Source organism: Cygnus olor, chromosome 3 (genome assembly GCF_009769625.2).
Source record: "Cygnus olor isolate bCygOlo1 chromosome 3, bCygOlo1.pri.v2, whole genome shotgun sequence".
NCBI classification, from domain to species: Eukaryota; Metazoa; Chordata; class Aves; order Anseriformes; family Anatidae; genus Cygnus; species Cygnus olor.
The window spans coordinates 1,216,914-1,234,713 of record NC_049171.1 but is presented as its reverse complement, the minus strand read 5'-3'; the positions used below and the strand labels follow the sequence as shown (position 1 = coordinate 1,234,713).

Genomic DNA, 17,800 nt, shown 5'->3' with positions numbered 1-17,800 from the left:
CCGGGAGCCTTTTGTAGGCGAGGGGGCGGGAGGGGGGGTGCCGGGCTCCGCACGCCCCCGCGGGGCCGTCCCCGCCCCGGGGCGGGGGAGACCGGGACGGGCTGGGGGGGGGGGGGGGGGAGGCAGGGCTGGGAGGGCTGGGGGCAGGCAGAGCCTTGGGGGGGGCACGGCTGGGGGCTGCGGAGCTGCTGCGGGCTGTGGCACTGCTCCAGGCTATGGCACTGTGCTGTGGCACTGCTCCAGGCTATGGCACTGTGCTGTGGCACTGCTCCGGGCTATGGCACTGTGCTATGGCACTGCTCCGGGCTGTGGCACTGTGCTATGGCACTGTTCTGGGCTATGGCACTGTGCTATGGCACTGCTCCGGGCTGTGGCACTGTGCTATGGCACTGTCCTGGGCTATGGCACTGTGCTATGGCACTGCTCCGGGCTATGGCACTGTGCTATGGCACTGCTCCGGGCTGTGGCACTGTGCTATGGCACTGCTCCGGGCTGTGGCACTGTGCTATGGCACTGCTCCGGGCTATGGCACTGTGCTATGGCACTGCTCCGGGCTATGGCACTGTGCTATGGCACTGCTCCGGGCTGTGGCACTGTGCTATGGCACTGCTCCGGGCTATGGCACTGTGCTATGGCACTGTTCTGGGCTATGGCACTGTGCTATGGCACTGCTCCGGGCTGTGGCACTGTGCTATGGCACTGTTCTGGGCTATGGCACTGTGCTATGGCACTGCTCCGGGCTGTGGCACTGCCCCATGCTATGGCATTGCCAAGTGCTTTGGCGCTGCCGTGCACTATGGCACTGCCATGCGCTATGGCACCACCAGGTGCCATGGCACTACCTGGTGCTGTGGCTCTGCTGGGCACTATGGCACTGTGCTATGACACTGCCGTGTGCTGTGTCACTGCCACACACACGCTGTGGCACTGCCATGCGCTATGGCACTGCTGTGTGTAATGGCGCTACCACGTGCAATGGCACTGTCATGTTTTATGGCACTGCCATGCGTTATGGCACTGCGCTATGGCACTGCCAGGTGTTACAGCAGCACCACATGCAATGGCACTGCCGTGCGCTATGGCGCTGCGCTAGGGCCCTGCCACACACACTCCGGCCGTGCCACGCGCTGTGTGCTGTGCCACTGTGCCCTGCCTCGGGGCACGGAGCTGCAGGGGTCCCCACTTTGCCGTCCCTTCGCAGCCACCCCACGGAGCGCAGCAGGGCAGAGTGCTCAGCCCACGGCCTGCAGAAGCTGTTGCTGCCCAGAAGCACGCACGGGGAAACTGAGGCACGGAGGACCAAAGGGAAATGCTGACCTGATAGCAAACAACTGTTGTCCTCAGGACTGGTGTGGGCCGTACAGAGAGGGGCAAGCTGTGCGCCCACTGCCATCGCTCTCTGGGGAGATGCAAGATGGGGACGAAACTGCAGCTGCAGCAAAGAAAGACAATTTCTACAGAGTATCTCTGAGGTTTCTTCTGGACATAAAGCACCCAACCAAGCAGCCTGATTGCTTCTTTTGCGTTTTGAAGAAGTATCAGTCACACATAACCCAAAAAGGTTCGTATTTTATTAGATTTCAGGTAAAGAATTTCCAGCAGAGTTGCACTTTTGTGGCTTTTGCTGTTTATATGTGACACAACCAATTTCTCTGTGGATGGCTCTGGCTTTAATTCAGACATAGGTGTCTTACCCTGCTGGCTTATACTTGAGAACTGATATGCATAGAAGAAAGGGATTTACCTTTATGAAAAGAGTATAAAAACTACACATAAGCTATTAAATTTTTGTACAAATGCGATTAAACTCACCATCTGTTGTCCTATTTCCTGAAACATGTTCAAGAAAGCAACCGAGGTCTCATGGTTGCACCTCCAGTGCTCACTGGAAAAGGCCAGCAAGGGGAAAAGCCCCTGCACAAGGGATGTGACACGGGACCCACAAGGGACCCACTCCATTCTGGGTCCTTATGAGCCTGTGTTCAAGGTGCTCGGTCTAACCCCTGGCATCTTTAAAATTTCTACTTCAAGCTGGCCACCATAGCAAAGCACTGAACTGGCTGGTTAAAAGCAATGAAACATAAAAGCCAAAAAAAAAAAAGAATTGCTAAAAATGTAAAGAAAGCCTCTTCTTGCCGGCCTTTTTGGTCAGCCAGGCTGTCACAAGTTTTTCAGCAAATCCAGGATTTCTTGGCATTCTTCCTGCAGAACTGCAAGGAGAAAAGCAAAAAGAAACAGACTTTGTTGGCCTTTTTTTGAACAGAATGATAATAAAACGATACAAATGTACAAAAGTGTAAATGAATGCGAATATGCAAGTACGCTCAGGAGCTACAGACCCCAGCTGTTTTAGGACACCCCAGCTGTTTTATTCACCCCAAATCTGCCCCCAAGCCCCCTCCCACCCACCCACCAGACACGTCCCGGAGAGGAGAGCTCAGAGCGTACCCGGCAGCGTGCTGACCGGTGTGTCACACTGACTGAAAATGACGCTGAGCATGTCGAGGAAGTCCTTGCTCAGCTTCGTGGTCATCTGCTCCTGCAATCAGAGAGGACGACAGCATTACTCTGATGTCGTTTGCGGAGAGAAGCTGTGCTGGAGGCCTCCTTAGACAAAGTCTGCTGCAGCACTGCGCTCTGAAGCCCTCGAGCTCCAGGAGCTGCCATTGTGCACTGTTATCTGCTGGGATGGCCAAGGCTGTGACACCAGTGATGGCAGCCTTGGCATTGGCATTCCCAAGAAACTTGCTGGGGAAGCATGAACCTGACCTTCTGCAATACCCCAGGCAGCTGAGGAGTCAAGGAGGGGAGCCCCCACCCCCCCCTAGGTGCCCATTGTCTCTGGTCAAGCCAGCGTGACAGATCTTTGGCCAGCAGAAAGGAGCTTCCCTCAGATAACTGTGATGAACCTTGGCGTGTATGACCGTGGCTCGAATCCATCAGGTTTCAACACACATGAATGAGTCTGAGTGGCCTGGGATGAGGTAGAGGAGAGTTCGTAGGAGGTCAGAAATCTGGAGTCGAAGGGACCAAAGTAGGAAATTCCCGCCTAGTAAACTAAAATTGTTGCTTACTAAGAGGCCAAAGCTGGTTCTGGGGACAACCAGGGAAATTAAGCCAAACCAAAATCCAGTTTGATGTTTTTGTTTCTCGGGACAGAAAGAGACTTGAAGTGCTATACTGAGCCACTGCAAAAGTCAGACTGGAGCAAGTCCAGGCAGCTGAAGTTGATAAAGATTTTTTCACCAGAATTTCTGACAGCCGTCACATTGGTAATGTTGCGGAACAACCTGCATCTCGCCTCAAACAGTAACGACATCCCACAGGATCCATAAAATCTCCCAGAGCATCACAAGCGCTCTGCAGCGACCACCGGTTTGCGTGGAGGGCGGGAGCGCCTCGTCCAGCCTTTAGCTGTCTGTCACAATCTCTGCTAACCCAGCCTGGATTTCCAACAACAGTTTTTGCAGTTCCAACAACAATTTTTGCAGTGTGACTCACCGTCAGATCCTGGAACTGGCTCATCATCTTCTCCTTCGCTTTTTCGAACATCGCCTGCCGTACCTCCAGCTCGATGCTCTGTGTCAGCATGCTTTTTAACTGCTTGTACGTATCCTTCCCACTTATCTTATCAGCCTCTGTTGGGCAAAGGTGGGAAACATCAGACTGCTGTCAGGAGTCCGCAGCATGTGTGGGCAGACGAGCTGGGGTGGTCTTTGGGTGCAAAGCTCACACTGAGGCCACGCTGCCCACGAACCTGCTGCTGGCAGACTTCTACCTCCCAGTCCCCCTCTTCCTAAGCTGCTTTTGCCATCCTAAAAAATTCCATTTGATCCACAAGAAAAGTGTGGTGGGTCCCATCACAGGAGGCAGCAATGGCATCAAAAATACAAGGAATTTATGCAGGAGGGTTTGGAACTCAAATGTTTTCTTCCCTAGTAAGAAGACTGTGACCTGCTGAATGCATCACTCGAAGGCACAAATTTATACAGCCTCCTTCAGCCAGTGAGAACGAAGGCTTCTGTAGACTCCACACACAAGCTGGGAAAATGTGTCCCAGGGCCAGACAACAAATTCACAGCGTCAGCTACAGAATTAGCTGGAAAACCAGTCTTACCTTTGTAATAAGGCGTTAAGGTGCTTTGGATGGACAACTCAAGGGACTCATAGATAGTCTTCTTTTTCAAAAGAATTTCTCTTTCAAGAGCTCTCATGATGATGTTGGTCTGCAGGAATTAGCGCAGAGCATTTACCAGCACCTCCAAACCCCCATTCACCAGCAGAACAAATAAATGCTCCGAGGTGAGGAGCAGGTGGAGCACACCAGGGTTCGCCCCAACCCTTACACGGACCAGATCCGTTGTGTCTGGTCACCTGGAGTTCTCATTTACAACCTTCTAGCAGAGCATCCACCAAACCATCTAATGATACCCCAAGGACAAAGTGTGAGCTGTCTGTGGCTCAGCATTAAAAACAATCCTGCTGCACCCGATGCTGAATAGCAACTACTGGTCATCAGAGGTTGTACCAGACCTCCAGCCAAAGCTGCTTACATGATGCATGTCAGACTTTTCCGCATGCTGCAGCCCCTGAGCTCCTGCCAAGGGGCTGGTGCCCACTCCCAGGGCTGTGCCAGGTACACAGGGATATCTCACTGGGCTTCCCCCGTTTCACACTCACCTCTTGTGTGAGGAATTTGAGCTTGGACTCATTCATATTCGTGTCCTTCGCAAACGTCATGAATCTGGCTTTTACCTCCGTGCTGAACTCATTGATGGCAGCCTGCAGACTGGTCCTCGTGAGCCTCTGTTTTCTGCGTGGATGAGACCCAAAAACTGTTAGACCCCTGTGGGCTTCCCCCGCCTCACTTATTCTCTGCACATTGCCAACCAAGGTAACCTTCTCTTATCAGAAGACATACAGCTTCCAACTCCACCGGAGCGATGTCCTCGCTACCTGGGCTATCTGGCTGGCTCCCTCTTCTTTGGGGACTGGTAAATAAAAAGGTATTAATTTTTTTTTTTTTATTATTATGCCTGAACCCATGTAAAACATGGAGCAGAAAAGGATGGAGCTGCAAATGCCACTGTAATTTCTATATTACATAGTTAATGTGGTACATCAGTCCGGATTTCAGGCAAACAGAGGCTGGGGGCTGGGGGGAATCATGGAATCATAAAATATCCCCAGTTGGGAGGGACCCACAAGGATCATCGAGCCCAATTCCTGCCTCCACACAGGTCTACCCAAGATCAGTAGGGGAAGATCAGTAGCGACTGGGAGAGAGATGTGGAAGTTGCTGAGACATCTAAGTCAATTAGAAGCTTTGCCTAAGTAAAAGAATTGCAGTTGGACATTTTTAGCTTGCCTCAGTGAGTAGACAACGTAATGCTAGCTTAGCTTTTCGAGTGAGGAAGAGATAAAGACCCGAGTGCTTCCCAGACAAGGTTGCCTGCAGATGGCTTTCCAGGAGAACTCTTTTCTTGGAGTTTCCAAGAAAACGTGGCTTGGTTCCTGCTTGCCCACTGCTCTCACCTGAATATGTTTGCAAACATAATATCAATTTCTGCGTAGATAGGCTCAGCCAGGCAGTTGTTGATGTCTACACGATGAAAGACGCGGGACACGTACACCCCGTTCCTCCTGCACACAGCTTTCAGGGTCCTGTGGAAGCCTTTGGACTTTTCGCCTATCTGCAGAAGGAGGAACACAGCTAGTGTGAGCAGAGCCACCAGCAGCAGTGCTGCTCCCAGGGCCAAGTCCTTCACGTGTAATTGCAGAGCTGCCTAAACTACTGGTAGCGAATGCCACAGTGAGAGAAAAGCAGGAATTAAATGATGTCCTGTTTTAACCTTTGGTGCCTCCTGCAGTGTGCCTGTGTTTGCTCAGGGTGGATAGCTCTAAAGATGGCAAAACTAGGTTGGGGTCTAAGCCTGGAAGATGCTCATTTCAACTGTTTAGAAACACACCATCACTTAGTGTCCCCCCTGTATCAAGGAAAAAAGATCTCTGCAGGATGAGTATGCAGCTGTAGGGGCATAACGTGCTTCCTGGGACTCTGTCCCAGAGTTGTAATAGCCTGACTCTCTGTCCAGGAGTCCTGCTGAGGAACCAGTCCCAGAGGGACTTGCTGCTTGGCAGGAGGACACCGTGGGCTCTGGGGAGCTGGCCCATGGCATAGCCTACTCGCCACCATCCCTACCCAGTGCGCTTCCCAAGACCTGGCCATTCCTCACGGCACAGAGCAACTTGGGCAGGCGTTTCTCCACCTGCTTTAGGCACAGCATCTCTTTAACATGTCTGTGTTTTTTTCCCTCGACTCGAGCTCTCATTTCTAAGCCAAAGTAACACTGAGTAGCAGCAAGAACTTACCCTGTCTCTTACCCGCAGACCTCAAAGCATCTGTCAGCGATTAATGAGTGAGAGAAACTCAGCTGATGGTGATGGAAATTGCAAGACAGAAAATGAAATAATCCTATCCAGCCTCAGAGCATGGGGCAGACCTGCACCACTCACCGCAAAGATCTTTTCAATTTTCTTCTTGTATGAGCTTTTGGCAGACTTCACCCCCTTGATAAGAGGCAAATCCATCAGGTCAAAAATGCTCTGAGCCATCCTCTTCAGCTCCTGGATCTTCGTTGACACAAACGTGTTAAGCCCATCCTGCTGCGGGGTTGGACCCTGGAAAAGTGGGACAGCACAAGCCTTGACACAGCTGCTGAGTGCAAGGTCAGCACACTCCAGAACTGTCCTCACTGGAGCATCCTGAGCAGCTCAAATCTAAACCAAGACCACTGAGGGGGAAGCTAGAGCCTGCCTCTCACTGGCACCACGTGAGAGGGCCAAGAAGATGAGGAAGATGAGGTGATAACAGGCAACGGGACTACAGGGCTGGCAAAGCTTGCTCAACCTCTGCAGCTTTCTTGCTTTTTCATTCTCTCCAAAGAGAGCCAAGCAGCTAATCAGAAAATGGGTTTGGATGCAGGCCTTGGCCTTGGCGCAGCTTCACAGCTGGGTGAACCAGGCAAAAGGCATCCCAGGGATGCTCCTCTCCTCCTGGCATTGCTGAATTTCTCCATGCAGGCAGCAAACCTCTATTTAGGTCACTTCAGGATAGCAAGGGTAGATTTGCATTTGTTTCCTGAGAAGGATGAGCTACCTGGCCCCACAGCCACAGAAGGAATGGGATGGTGGCAGCGTGCAGGGGTCGCAGCCACACATACCGGGCTGAGCTGCACGGCGTGGTAAACGTCCACCAGGGAGAAGATGACAAGGATTTCCTGCATGTGCTCTTGCAGCTGATTTCTCTTCATGTTCAGGTAGAGCTTCCTGATTTGGTCCCTTAGTCTGGAGATTTCTGAAAGAGAATATAAAGGCAACCTTTATTGCTTTCCCACCACGAATGGAAATCGGTGCACAGGCAGCAGGACTTGCAGCAAACACACAGCCCGCTCTTCACCTGTCTCCTCCTCCGTGAGGACCGTGGGGTTCCAGTACTCCTTGGCACTGACGGTGAACACCAGGTCTGACTTCTGCAGCACCTCTGTGTCGCTGGGCAGTCTCTTCTGAAATACATGAGTGTGCAACATGAGCGTGGAACAGGTGCCTGAAGCAGTGCAGGGCCCTGTACCTTCTGTTCTCGACTTCCCTCTATGGACCTGTCTGCCTGGGTTTTGTTGTGTGGGGAAGGGAAGGCTACAGGAATGTTTGTGCTGTGGGCAAACCAGGATGCAGCAGTATCTGCATCGGCTCCACATCCAACCGCTCCTTGAACACCCCGAGGGACGGTGACGCCACCACCTCCCTGGGCAACCCGTCCCAGTGCCTGACCGCTCTTTCTGAGAAGAAATGTCTCCTCATTTCCAACCTGAACCTCCCCTGGCACAACTTGAGGCCACTCCCTCTGGTCCTATCACTGGTTACCTGTGAGAAGAGGCTGACCCCCAGCTCCCCACACCTTCCTTTCAGGTAGTTGCAGAGACCGATAAGGTCTCCCCTGAGCCGCCTCTGCTCCAGACCAAACACCCCCAGTTCCCTCAGCCGCTCCTCACACGACTTGTGTTCCAGGCCCTTCACCAGCTTCGTAGCCCTTCTCTGGACACGCTCCAGGGCCTCGATGTCCTTCTTGTAGTGAGGGGCCCAAAACTGAGCACAGCACTCGAGGTGCGGCCTCACCAGAGCAGAGCACAGGGGGACGATCACCTCCCTGGTCCTGCTGGGTGCACTACTCCTGACACAAGCCAGGATGCCGTTGGCCTTCTTGGCCACCTGGCCACCTCATGTTCAGGCAAGTATCAACCAACACCCCCAGATCCTTTTCCTCTGCATAGCTTCCAGCCACTCTGCCCCAAGCCTGTAGCTCTGTGTGGGGTTGTTGTGGCCAAAGTGCAGGACCCAGCACTGAGCCATGTTGAACCTCATCCCACGGACCTCTGCCCATCGACCCAATCTGTCCAGGTCCCCCTGCAGGGCCTTCCTACCCTCTGGCAGATTGACACTTCCCCCCAGCTTGGTGTCATCTGCAAACTTACTGAGGGTGCACTCAATTCCCTCATCCAAGTCATCAATAAAGATATCAAAGACGATGGGCCCCAACATCGACCCCCAAGGAACACCAATGGTGACCTGTTGCCAGCTGGATTTCACTCCGTTCATCACCGCTCTCTGGGCCTGGCCATCCAGCCAGTTTTTATCCCAGCAAAGAGTGTACCTGTCCAGGCCATGGGCTGCCAGCTTCTCCAGGAGAATACTGTGGGAGACCGTGTCAAAGGCCCTGCTGAATGATGTTTTAAAGGCTGTTGTGCTGTCACGGGCCAGCCTTCTCATGCAGACAAACCCTGATGCAGGAGCCTATGTAGTTGCCTCAGACCTCTCTGTATTTGTACTGGTGCATTGTACTGGTGCAACCAAGAACAAGGGTGCTGGTGCGAGCCACATCCACGGATAGATTGGGCAGGAAGGAGGAGACACGCAGCCCACATCTGCATTTAAAGCTAGTCAGTGACAGAAGGGGCTCATAACAGCAGACAGAGGATCACTGGTGCAGCTGCCACAGGCCAGCACCTCTCTTCCAGGTGCCTGATAATTTGATAAACCTGGCCACAAGATATTACCTAGATTAGAAAGTTAGATGTTGCCATTTTTGTTTTCATGGCAAATGGAGAGAAAAGGAGGCAAATACACTGCATGGGAAAAGACACATGCACAAACATTAGTACTGTAACAGATGCATTTGTTACCAAAATAAAAAAGGTGTACTCTACCTGCATCCTGTCCCTTATTGCTCTGGTCTTTTTTGTTTTCAGGTCTTGTTTCGTCTCCAAAATGGCATCGCGCGTTCTTAGATCCTCCTAGATGGCAAATGATAGAGAGTGTTATGAGAATATTCCCCAAACCACCAAACTTCACCTGCACAGAGGCAAAGCTGCTAGCAAGCCTGCGGGATGCTGGTGGAGCCTGTGCACTGGCCCCACCAGTTGGAATATGCAATCAGAAAAGGAATTTGGTTTTTGGCCACTGAAAGCAGCCAGCAGGTACTTACCGGTGCACTGGGATGGTTCCTGGGAAATGAAAAGAAGAAAAAAAAAGACTTTAAGTAGGTATGGCAAAGCTGAACCCTAAAGCATGTGCTTCAGGGAGAGCACGCAGCACAGCTGGCAGCAAAATGACAGCCCATAATGACATCGACATCACCAGGTTTCTTGGCTTACAACAGACCCAGGGACACGCCAGTGCTTAAGAGCTCTAATCCTTTAATTTGGGCCGTTACAGAACAAGGCAGTACCTTCAGACTCCTCTGAATTACAGATGTGCTGGGATCCCCAACAGCCTAACGCAGGCGGAAGGAAAGGGCAAATCCCCCAGACCTTTTGGGCAGGGAGACATCAGCACAAATGCCAAAGGAAGCAGATGATGTGCCTTGATCAGAAAGACAGCAATAAAAGCAGAGGGAATGGGGCAGCGCCGAGCGTGGAGCTGAGGCAGAAGAGCAAAGGGGCAAAATGAGCCTGGGAAAGGCAGGCATGGTGATGGGGTTGTGCTGTAAAGAGCTCTGGGTGCTAAGGTTCTTGAATGCATAGGAAAAATAATGAAAATATCAGTGGGAATGATTTGTTACGTGGAATGCCGTTTTCCATATGCAGGGTGGGTAGGACACGCTATGAACGAGACCTGGAAGTGCCATGGGTAAATAGCATCCAGCCTGCTCTGATGGAGGCACAAAGGCTTCTCTGCCACCCTGACAAAAGGATGGAGCTGTTCTTTACCTCAGGTACTCATCCACGTTAATCTTATCCATCTTGGTGACCACAAAGGTGATATCGCTGCACTTGCCAACCATGCAAGCTGTAATCGCCTCTTTCAGCATGTTTTCATGTGTGCTGGCCCCAAAAACGCGTTCAACATCAGCAACGACCCAAATGGATGTGCACTCCTGGATGCTCTGGGGGGAAAGAGAGGAGAAGAGTCAGGTGGGACACGGAAGCACCGAGGACACCGAACCAGGAGCTGAGGCCTGAAAGAGCTGCATCAGTGCCCGTGCTGGGATGGTGGTTGCAGACATGGCCCTGGGGGGGCTGCCTGAGCTTGGACGTCCCATGGCTCTGCTGGTACACTGCAGGAGGGCTTGGGGCATCCCACTGCTACAGAGGGAGCACACAGCCACTGCCTGCTCAGCTGTGGCTTCTTTCCCTTGCCACCAACCCCTGGTTTTTTTGCAGCCTCCCTTGTGACAAGACCAGAGGGCTTCCCACCCCCCTGCACTGGTCCCACCTGCCAGTCACCTCTTTCCACATTTCATCCCTCTTCTTGTTGGAATCGCCCATCCCCGGGATGTCCACAAAGATGACACCTTCAGGCACGAAGTCAGACGCGGGAAGGGTCACTTGCACGTACTTGATGAGGGGCCAGAGCCGCATCTTCTCGTTGCAGAAGGTGGCGTCCTCCACCTCGAGCCCCTCCTGGTTGCGGATGTACGGGTCCAGTTCCTGGGAGAGAGCTTCTGCCTGGAACACCATAAGAAAATTAACGTTCGCCCTCCATTAATGGTCTCAAATTGTGCCGGGGGAGGTTTAGATTAGGATATTAGGCAGAATTTCTTCATAGAGAGTGTGATGGAGTCTGCATTCCTGGAGATCTTTAAGAGATGCATGGCCGTGGCACTAAGGAACATGGCTCAGTGATGGGACTTGGTAGGTCAGGTGGATGGTTGGACTTGGTGACCTTGAAGGTCTCTTCCAACCTAGGTGATTCCATGACTCTATACAGAAATAAAACCTCCAAGCAGCCTGAAAAAGAGCAAACCGCCAAAACAGCGCAACAAGCTGCACAAGGGACGCACTGGCAATGAAGCGTCGTGTGTGCACTGAGAAGTACCGTGGTAAATAAACACACCGACCACGATGCCTCAGCATAGCATAGTGGCAAGCGATGCCTGGCAGAGACTCTCTGCGAGTAGATGTGTGCGAGCAACTACTTTCCTCTGCAAGCAATGGCCCCAGCACCAGGGCAAAGCTCTGGGTGCTTCCGAGGAGGTTTGTGCAGCGCTGTGGCTGCAGCTGCAGCAGGAAGAGGGCTGGACAGTCCTGGAAAACACCCATGTTCTCACCTCTGTCGTTGTCAGAGTAATAACTCTGGAGGAGGGAATAGTGATGGCAGGCTTGGCTTTCGTCAGATCTTCATAATTCCTGTTCTCTGCTCCTTCCCCGTAGACAGCCCGCAGCACTCTAACGGCGTGTTCTACATCGCTGTCATTCTCACCATCCTCTCTCTCCATCTCCAGGAGCGTGAACAGGCTCCTCACCTCATCCATCCACTCCTGCCACGGTGGAGCAAGGAGCACGTTATTCAGCAGCTTGCTGGGGCAGGAGCGGCTGCAGTTGTGACCAGCAGTGGGAAGCAGCAGCACAGGGGCTCCCAAGCACAAGAGTGGCCAGAGCCCTTCACTCCAGGAAGGAGCAGAGAGGAGAAACCTACTGCTTTCCCTGGTCTTCCCTTGGGTTTCCCCAGACAGACCATAACATGGGCTGCAGGAACCTCCTGCAGATCCACAAGATCCGCAGGCTGCCCTGAGAGGGGCCGGAGGCTGCTCCTTGGAGAGCTCCCCAAGCCCAGGGACGTGGGGCTGGGCACCCTGCTGGGGCAGGGGGGGGGACAGGGGCACCCAGCTTCAACCATGCTTGGATTCAGTGACCAAGGTTCAGCACTGCCCACCAGCACCCTGGGTGCAGTGCACGTTTCAGCGTCTCAGTGCACGAAGGTGACCCAGCAGTGCTGAGAAGCTGCAAAAAAAGCCCCTTCCACTGCAGAGCCCCAGCCTTACCTCGTTGGAGAGGAGAAAAATATTGGCTTTGTACTGTTTGCTCCTGCAGGTGCTGATCTGAACCTGGCAGGAGGTGCACGCGCGTGTCCCTGACACCGGGAGGAAGAAGCGCTTGTGGAGGATGGCGTTGAGCAGAGTGCTCTTCCCCGCGCCGCTGCTTCCAAAGAGCCCGACGCGGATGGGGTCGAAGGCAAGCTTGGAGTTGAGGGTCGTGATGCGGTCCCTAGAACAGGCACGGGAAAAATGTGGATTCCACCACAGCAGATTCAAATTTCAGGGGAGTTTTCGCCTTGCTAGATGCAATATCTCCACCCAAAGGACTTATTCCTAAAGCACAAACCGTGCTCTCCACCATCCCTACCCGTCCCTCATTTGCCTGCCCCAAGCCCTGGGGAGCCCGTGCCTAAGTGGGAGCAGCTCCGGAGCTCAGCCCTGATGCCTCCCTGACCCCTCCATGGAATGCCAGCAAGGATAGTTAGTTAATCTTCCTTACAGCAGGAAGCTGTCACAGCAAAACCTGCTTCGACCCTCCAGAGTGATTCTGGTGGCAATTCCCAGTTTTAATTTTCTGCCTAGGAGCTGGTGCCCACCAAACCCCCGGAGCACAGCTGAGCCTAGGGGACGAACGTGGCACATTGCCCAGGGGAAAGCAAGGTTGGCGGGGTCACTCTGGCCGCATACTCACCGGAGATAGGCCAGGTGCCCCGGCATGTCCTTCATAAAAAAGAGGTGGGTTATCTTCTCACACGAGCTGGTCAGGATTTTTCTGACCCTGTCCTCCATCTTCTCGTCTGGAAGGGAGAGGTGTTGCACGGTCAGGCTGCAGCAAGCGTGTAGGAGCAGGAGGTAGGTCTCCAAAGGAAGCAGCCCCAGCAGCCCACGGTGAGCCTCAGGAGGAGGCTTTCACCCCTAGGAGCTGGGATTATTTACAAAATTTGCATTATTTCTACTGAACACAGTTTGATGGGGAAGGTACCCAGTGCCAAGGTGCTTTTCTTCCAGGGAGCAATGAGAATGAGTTGCTGCTGGCAGAGGGGAGCGCTATGGGGTACTCTGGCTCCTCGGGCAGCACCAAAATTGCTCCACTGGAGTCTGGGGAGTGGATCTTCCATGGCAATGCTCAGAGCAGCTGCAGCCTGCTTGTCCCTCTCCTTCCACCACAGGCAGGGCTCTGGTCCCTCTCCAGACCTTGCTATGTTTTAGGCATGGCTCTGATGCCACCAGGCAGGTGGCTTCCCATACTCACATTTCCTGAGAGTCTCCCTTTCCTCCTGCTGGAAAGCATCCTGCATTCGCGGTCGCTTCTGGGTGACCTCAGCTGCATTGTTGTTTTCTGCACCTTTTCACATTGAAAGGATATCACCGTTATTATTATCACAGCCTCTCCTGGTGTAAAAGCCTCACAGCAAACAGCCTAATCTACTCCTGACATTGAGAGAAATCAGCCCTCACAGCCTGAATTAGGGTTGCTGTGGCACGTGGGGGTGAAGGTCAGATCACCCAGCTGCAGGTTTGGACACTTGATCATTACCTGAATAAACCCAAGCCCTAAGGTCTGGGTGGTGACCATGTACCCTGCCACAGACATCCGTGCCAGGGCAAGCAGCTGCCAAAACTCCATGGCCTGGGGTCACCAGTGCTGCCCGTGACTTCCCAGGGCGGCCAGAGGAGATCTTCATATGTGGTGTCTGCGCATGGGAACCCAAATCCTTCCCCTCTAGCATCCTTTCCTAACCGGCTTTCTCTGCACAGCCCCAGTAGGGATGTGAATCTCTCCCCCCAACACCACGAGGACAGCCTTTGCCCGGGTGGGGACACTACAGCAAACCACGCAGTAGCCCCCAAATTCCTTTGGCGAGGCAAATGGCTGCTGGCTGCTGTTTGTGTTAGATGTTTAAGGAAAGAGCAGAGCAGGGCTGGCATGATCCCTGTCTACGACCAGATCACAACACTGAGGACAGGACACATCTCACCTACATATATACAGCATATGCAATGCAGGTTGTCTTCCCCTGCACTCGTCACCCACAGCTGTGTCCTCGTTTGGATAGCTGCTTCAGGCAGGTAGGAGGCTTTACACTTTGCACTGCAAAGAAAAGCTACAGAACTGGCCCTACGTTTGTAAAAATCAGGAGGCGAGTGAAAACAACTTGTAATTTTTGTGCAGGAATGGTGTCAGGAGCCTTGCGGACATTTTCACTTCCTGCCTACAACTGGGTGACTCATCTTTGTGTATATTGTTTGTTTCTGACTCCTTTTTTTTTTTTTTTTTTCTACTATCAAGTTTCAGGTTTTGCAAGAAGCAGTGCCACAAAGCTAGGTCCCCGAAATGAACGTATGTTCGGGTGAAGACACCTTTGCACAGCCCTGCTCCCCTGTGATGATCAAGGAATGCACTTTAAAGAGAAACAGTGGCTTCCTGGGTCCTGGCATCTAGCTAAAGACGGAAAGCTTTATGCTCAGCAAGCGAAAGCAAACCAGATTGGTGTGAGCTGCTGGGAATGGGGAGGGAAGGGCAGCAGAAGCCTGTCTGCAGGACGGAGGGGATGGCCAGGGACACCCGCTCACCGTGACTCTCTGCCATTTCAATCTCCTCCAAACTCTTCCTCGGTGCCACGTCACTCCTACTTTCCACGAGCAAACTGAACTGGTTACGACCACCTCTGTACTCCAAGAACTACCTGGGGAAATAAAAAGGAAATAATTATGAATTTTGCAGCCTGCTTCGCGTCACCCACGCCCTTGCACGACCTGGGGTAGTGGCTGGTGCTGGCATGTGCGGCTTCCTGATCTGCACTGCCCTGCGAGAACAGCTCGGGGCTGGCCCAGCACCTGCTCACACCCTGCACGAGAGCCATGCAGCACTGCCACCACCCCAAAAGACACTCCCAAGCTGCCTCCTTGCCATCGGACCGCAGAAATTAAGAAATGGCTGGATTAAAACCGCCCAGGGCTGCTGTCTGGCCAGACCTGCTCAAAGCCCTCCTGCCCCGCGCCATTCCTGGGCACAGCATCCTGCTGAGAGCAATAAAAGCAGTGCCCAGACAGGGCACTTACTGATTTGCTTGTACAGAGGTCGCCCTGGATTTCAACCAAGACACCCCACGCGCTTGTCTGCGGTGTTGTGGCAGGTTAATCATCAACCCGCACACGCTAGCTGGCAAGGCGAACGCGGAACCCGCAGCAGGCAGCCAGCTGTCCTAGCAAGGTCATTTATCACATCCTCCCCTTACCGCCGGTGCTCAGGCAGGCAGCACCGACCCACAGCCCCTGCTTCACCCCGAGTGTTAGCCTCCGTGACTATTGCAACCCCAATCAGCCGCTCAGACTAATTGAGATAAACTCCAGCTGGCGCTGGCACCGGGCGGCAACGGAGCGCACTGCCAGCGCCCACGGACGGACGCGGTCCTGCCCACTGCAGGCAGCTTTTCTCACCTGTGCTCCGTGAAAACTTCCGACATCTAGGTGTGTTTGAACAGGAAGGAAGCTGCCACGGGCTTGTCTACAGAGCTATCGGAAAGCTAACGTTTCTCCCCCAAAAAAATCACGAGCCAAAGCCTGATGCCTTGGCTTCCTCTTGCCGTCTCGCAAAAATGGTGAAATGAAAGTTGCTGCACCAATCCTGCCCGTGCCACCCTCCACCTCTTTGGCCCCCGGCCAGCTTCCTCTTGCCCCGGCTCCTCTCTGCATGGTTCACGTTTCCGTGACCGTTCCCCCCGCTCACAGCAGTGCCAACACCCTTGTACCCTGGAGCGATTTTTGCTCCTTTTCCTGGAGCCGGGTGCCTCACCCGGCCTGTCCCAGCCTGCAAGCAGCCCCAGGGCTCCTCGGCTGGCAGATGACAAAGCCCGGTATCACGGTGCAGCAGTGCCCGTGGCCTCGTCCTGCCGCCTCCAGGCCTTAAAGCTAGAAGCAGAAAGCCCCCTCTGCTCCCCTCCCGCGAGGGCTTTCCACAAAGGTTTCTGCTTAGTTTTTTTCCTGTCTTTGCTTTTGCATTCCTGTCCTCCCCACTTATTTTTTTCCTCGGGGCTCCATCCAGAGCTCTCCAACTCCTGTGAGCTTTTCCTAAGCTCCTTCGCCACAGAAGCGCTTTCCTCACTGTTAAATGCTCCCAAAAAGCTTTGCTAACACCGTGAACAAGTTCTTTCGCACGTTGGTGCAGAACTTCCCGGGCTCCATTTTGTGGCCGTTGCCCTTTGTCCTGTCCCCACAGTGCGTGCTAACCAGCCCCGTTTTACAGGCAGCCGGCCCTTTTCTACCCTTTTCTGCCTGTCCTGGCTTTGTTCCTCCTGCACACCCGTGGTTCTGCAGAGCTCTGCAGTTTCTGCACCTTCCCTTTCTGGGTGCCCTGGTTTCACACACTGCCCCGCTGCAAGGCGCAGCCTTCCTGCCAGTGGCGCCTGGGGTTTGATGGCTCACCAACTGCTGTGACTCAGGGAATTGCTTCTTCTCGTCTTCATCTGTCTTTTGCCACGTCTGTGTTATGTGTAGCATGTGTCAGTCCATGTCATGGTTAGCAGTGACTGAGGAAGGAAATTGTCTGATACGACGAGGAGTGACAGCTTTAAACTCGGAGAGGGCAGGTTTAGGTGAGGCGTTAGGAGGAAATCCTTTCCTTTTGCAGGCTGCCCCGAGGAGCTGGGGGTGCCCCATCCCTGGCAGTGCCCAAGGCCAGGCTGGATGGGGCTGGGGGCAGCCTGGGCTGGGGCTGGGGTCGTGCCCATGGCACTGGGTGGCACTGGGGGGGCTTTAAGGTCCCTGCAAGCCCAAACCATTCCACAATCCTATGATTCTATGACTCTCATGGGAAGGGTTTCTTTTATTTCTGGTTGGAGTTTGGAGCCACCCCTGGTCCTTCCCTGGAGACCTCGGAGGAGATGAGGGCTCTGTCCTTCCTCTGAGCCCCCCGAGTGGTGGAAGAGTCACCTCTGCCTCCAGCCGAAGGGGCCCAGCTCTCCCTGCTGCTTCTCATAGAATCACAGAATGGCTTGTGTTGGAATGGACCTCAAAGTCCCCACAGTTCCAACCCCCTGCCATAGGCAGGGATGCCACCCACTAGATCAGGTTGCCCAGGGCCTCGTCCAGCCTGGCCTTGAACACCTCCAGGGATGTGGCATCCACAGCTTCTCTGGGCAACCTGTGCCAGTGCCTCACCGCCCTCTGAGGGAAGAATTTCCTCCTAACCTCTCATATAAATCTCCCCTCTTGTAGTTTAAAACCATTCCCCCTCATCCTGTCGTTATCTGATTGAGCAAAGAGTTGCTCTCCATCTTTTTTATAAGTCCCCTTCAAGTACTGAAAGGTTGCAGCGAGGTCTCCTTGGAGCCTTCTCTTCTCCAGGCTGAACAGCCCCAGCTCTCTCAGCTGTCTCCGTAGGAGAGCTGATGTAAAGCACGGTCCTCTCCCCATCCCCGGGGAGGGAGGGCAGCATCTTCAGTGCCTACATCTTGTGCAATTCCATAACCTCTGCTTTGCATCAGG

General features: G+C 53.5%; 1 protein-coding gene across 1 annotated transcript; it reads right to left on the bottom strand.

Moving 5' to 3' along the window:
* Positions 1-2,137: 2,137 nt before the first annotated feature.
* On the bottom strand, positions 2,138-16,144 carry LOC121067568 (nuclear GTPase SLIP-GC-like). Its single transcript, XM_040552261.1, has 19 exons — positions 15,755-16,144; positions 14,888-15,000; positions 13,566-13,658; positions 13,005-13,110; positions 12,320-12,542; positions 11,606-11,815; positions 10,782-11,003; positions 10,266-10,441; positions 9,542-9,560; positions 9,264-9,350; positions 7,460-7,565; positions 7,224-7,357; positions 6,517-6,681; positions 5,536-5,693; positions 4,681-4,813; positions 4,118-4,226; positions 3,502-3,638; positions 2,449-2,539; positions 2,138-2,210 (listed from the first exon to the last, which is right to left on the bottom strand). The coding sequence occupies exons 2-19, from the start codon at positions 14,901-14,903 to the stop codon at positions 2,161-2,163; spliced, it is 2,235 nt and encodes a 744-aa protein (XP_040408195.1). The 5' UTR covers positions 14,904-15,000; positions 15,755-16,144; the 3' UTR covers positions 2,138-2,160.
* Between the last annotated feature and the right edge of the window lie 1,656 nt (positions 16,145-17,800).

Bases quoted from the DNA above. Each gene is read 5' to 3' on its own strand.
- LOC121067568 (XM_040552261.1), bottom strand. The intron at 5,694-6,516 runs GTGAGTGGTGCA...CTCCTTCTGCAG, and splicing joins AAATTGAAAAGATCTTTGCG to ATAGGCGAAAAGTCCAAAGG. The intron at 2,540-3,501 runs GTGAGTCACACT...CTCTGATTGCAG, and splicing joins GCCAGTTCCAGGATCTGACG to GAGCAGATGACCACGAAGCT.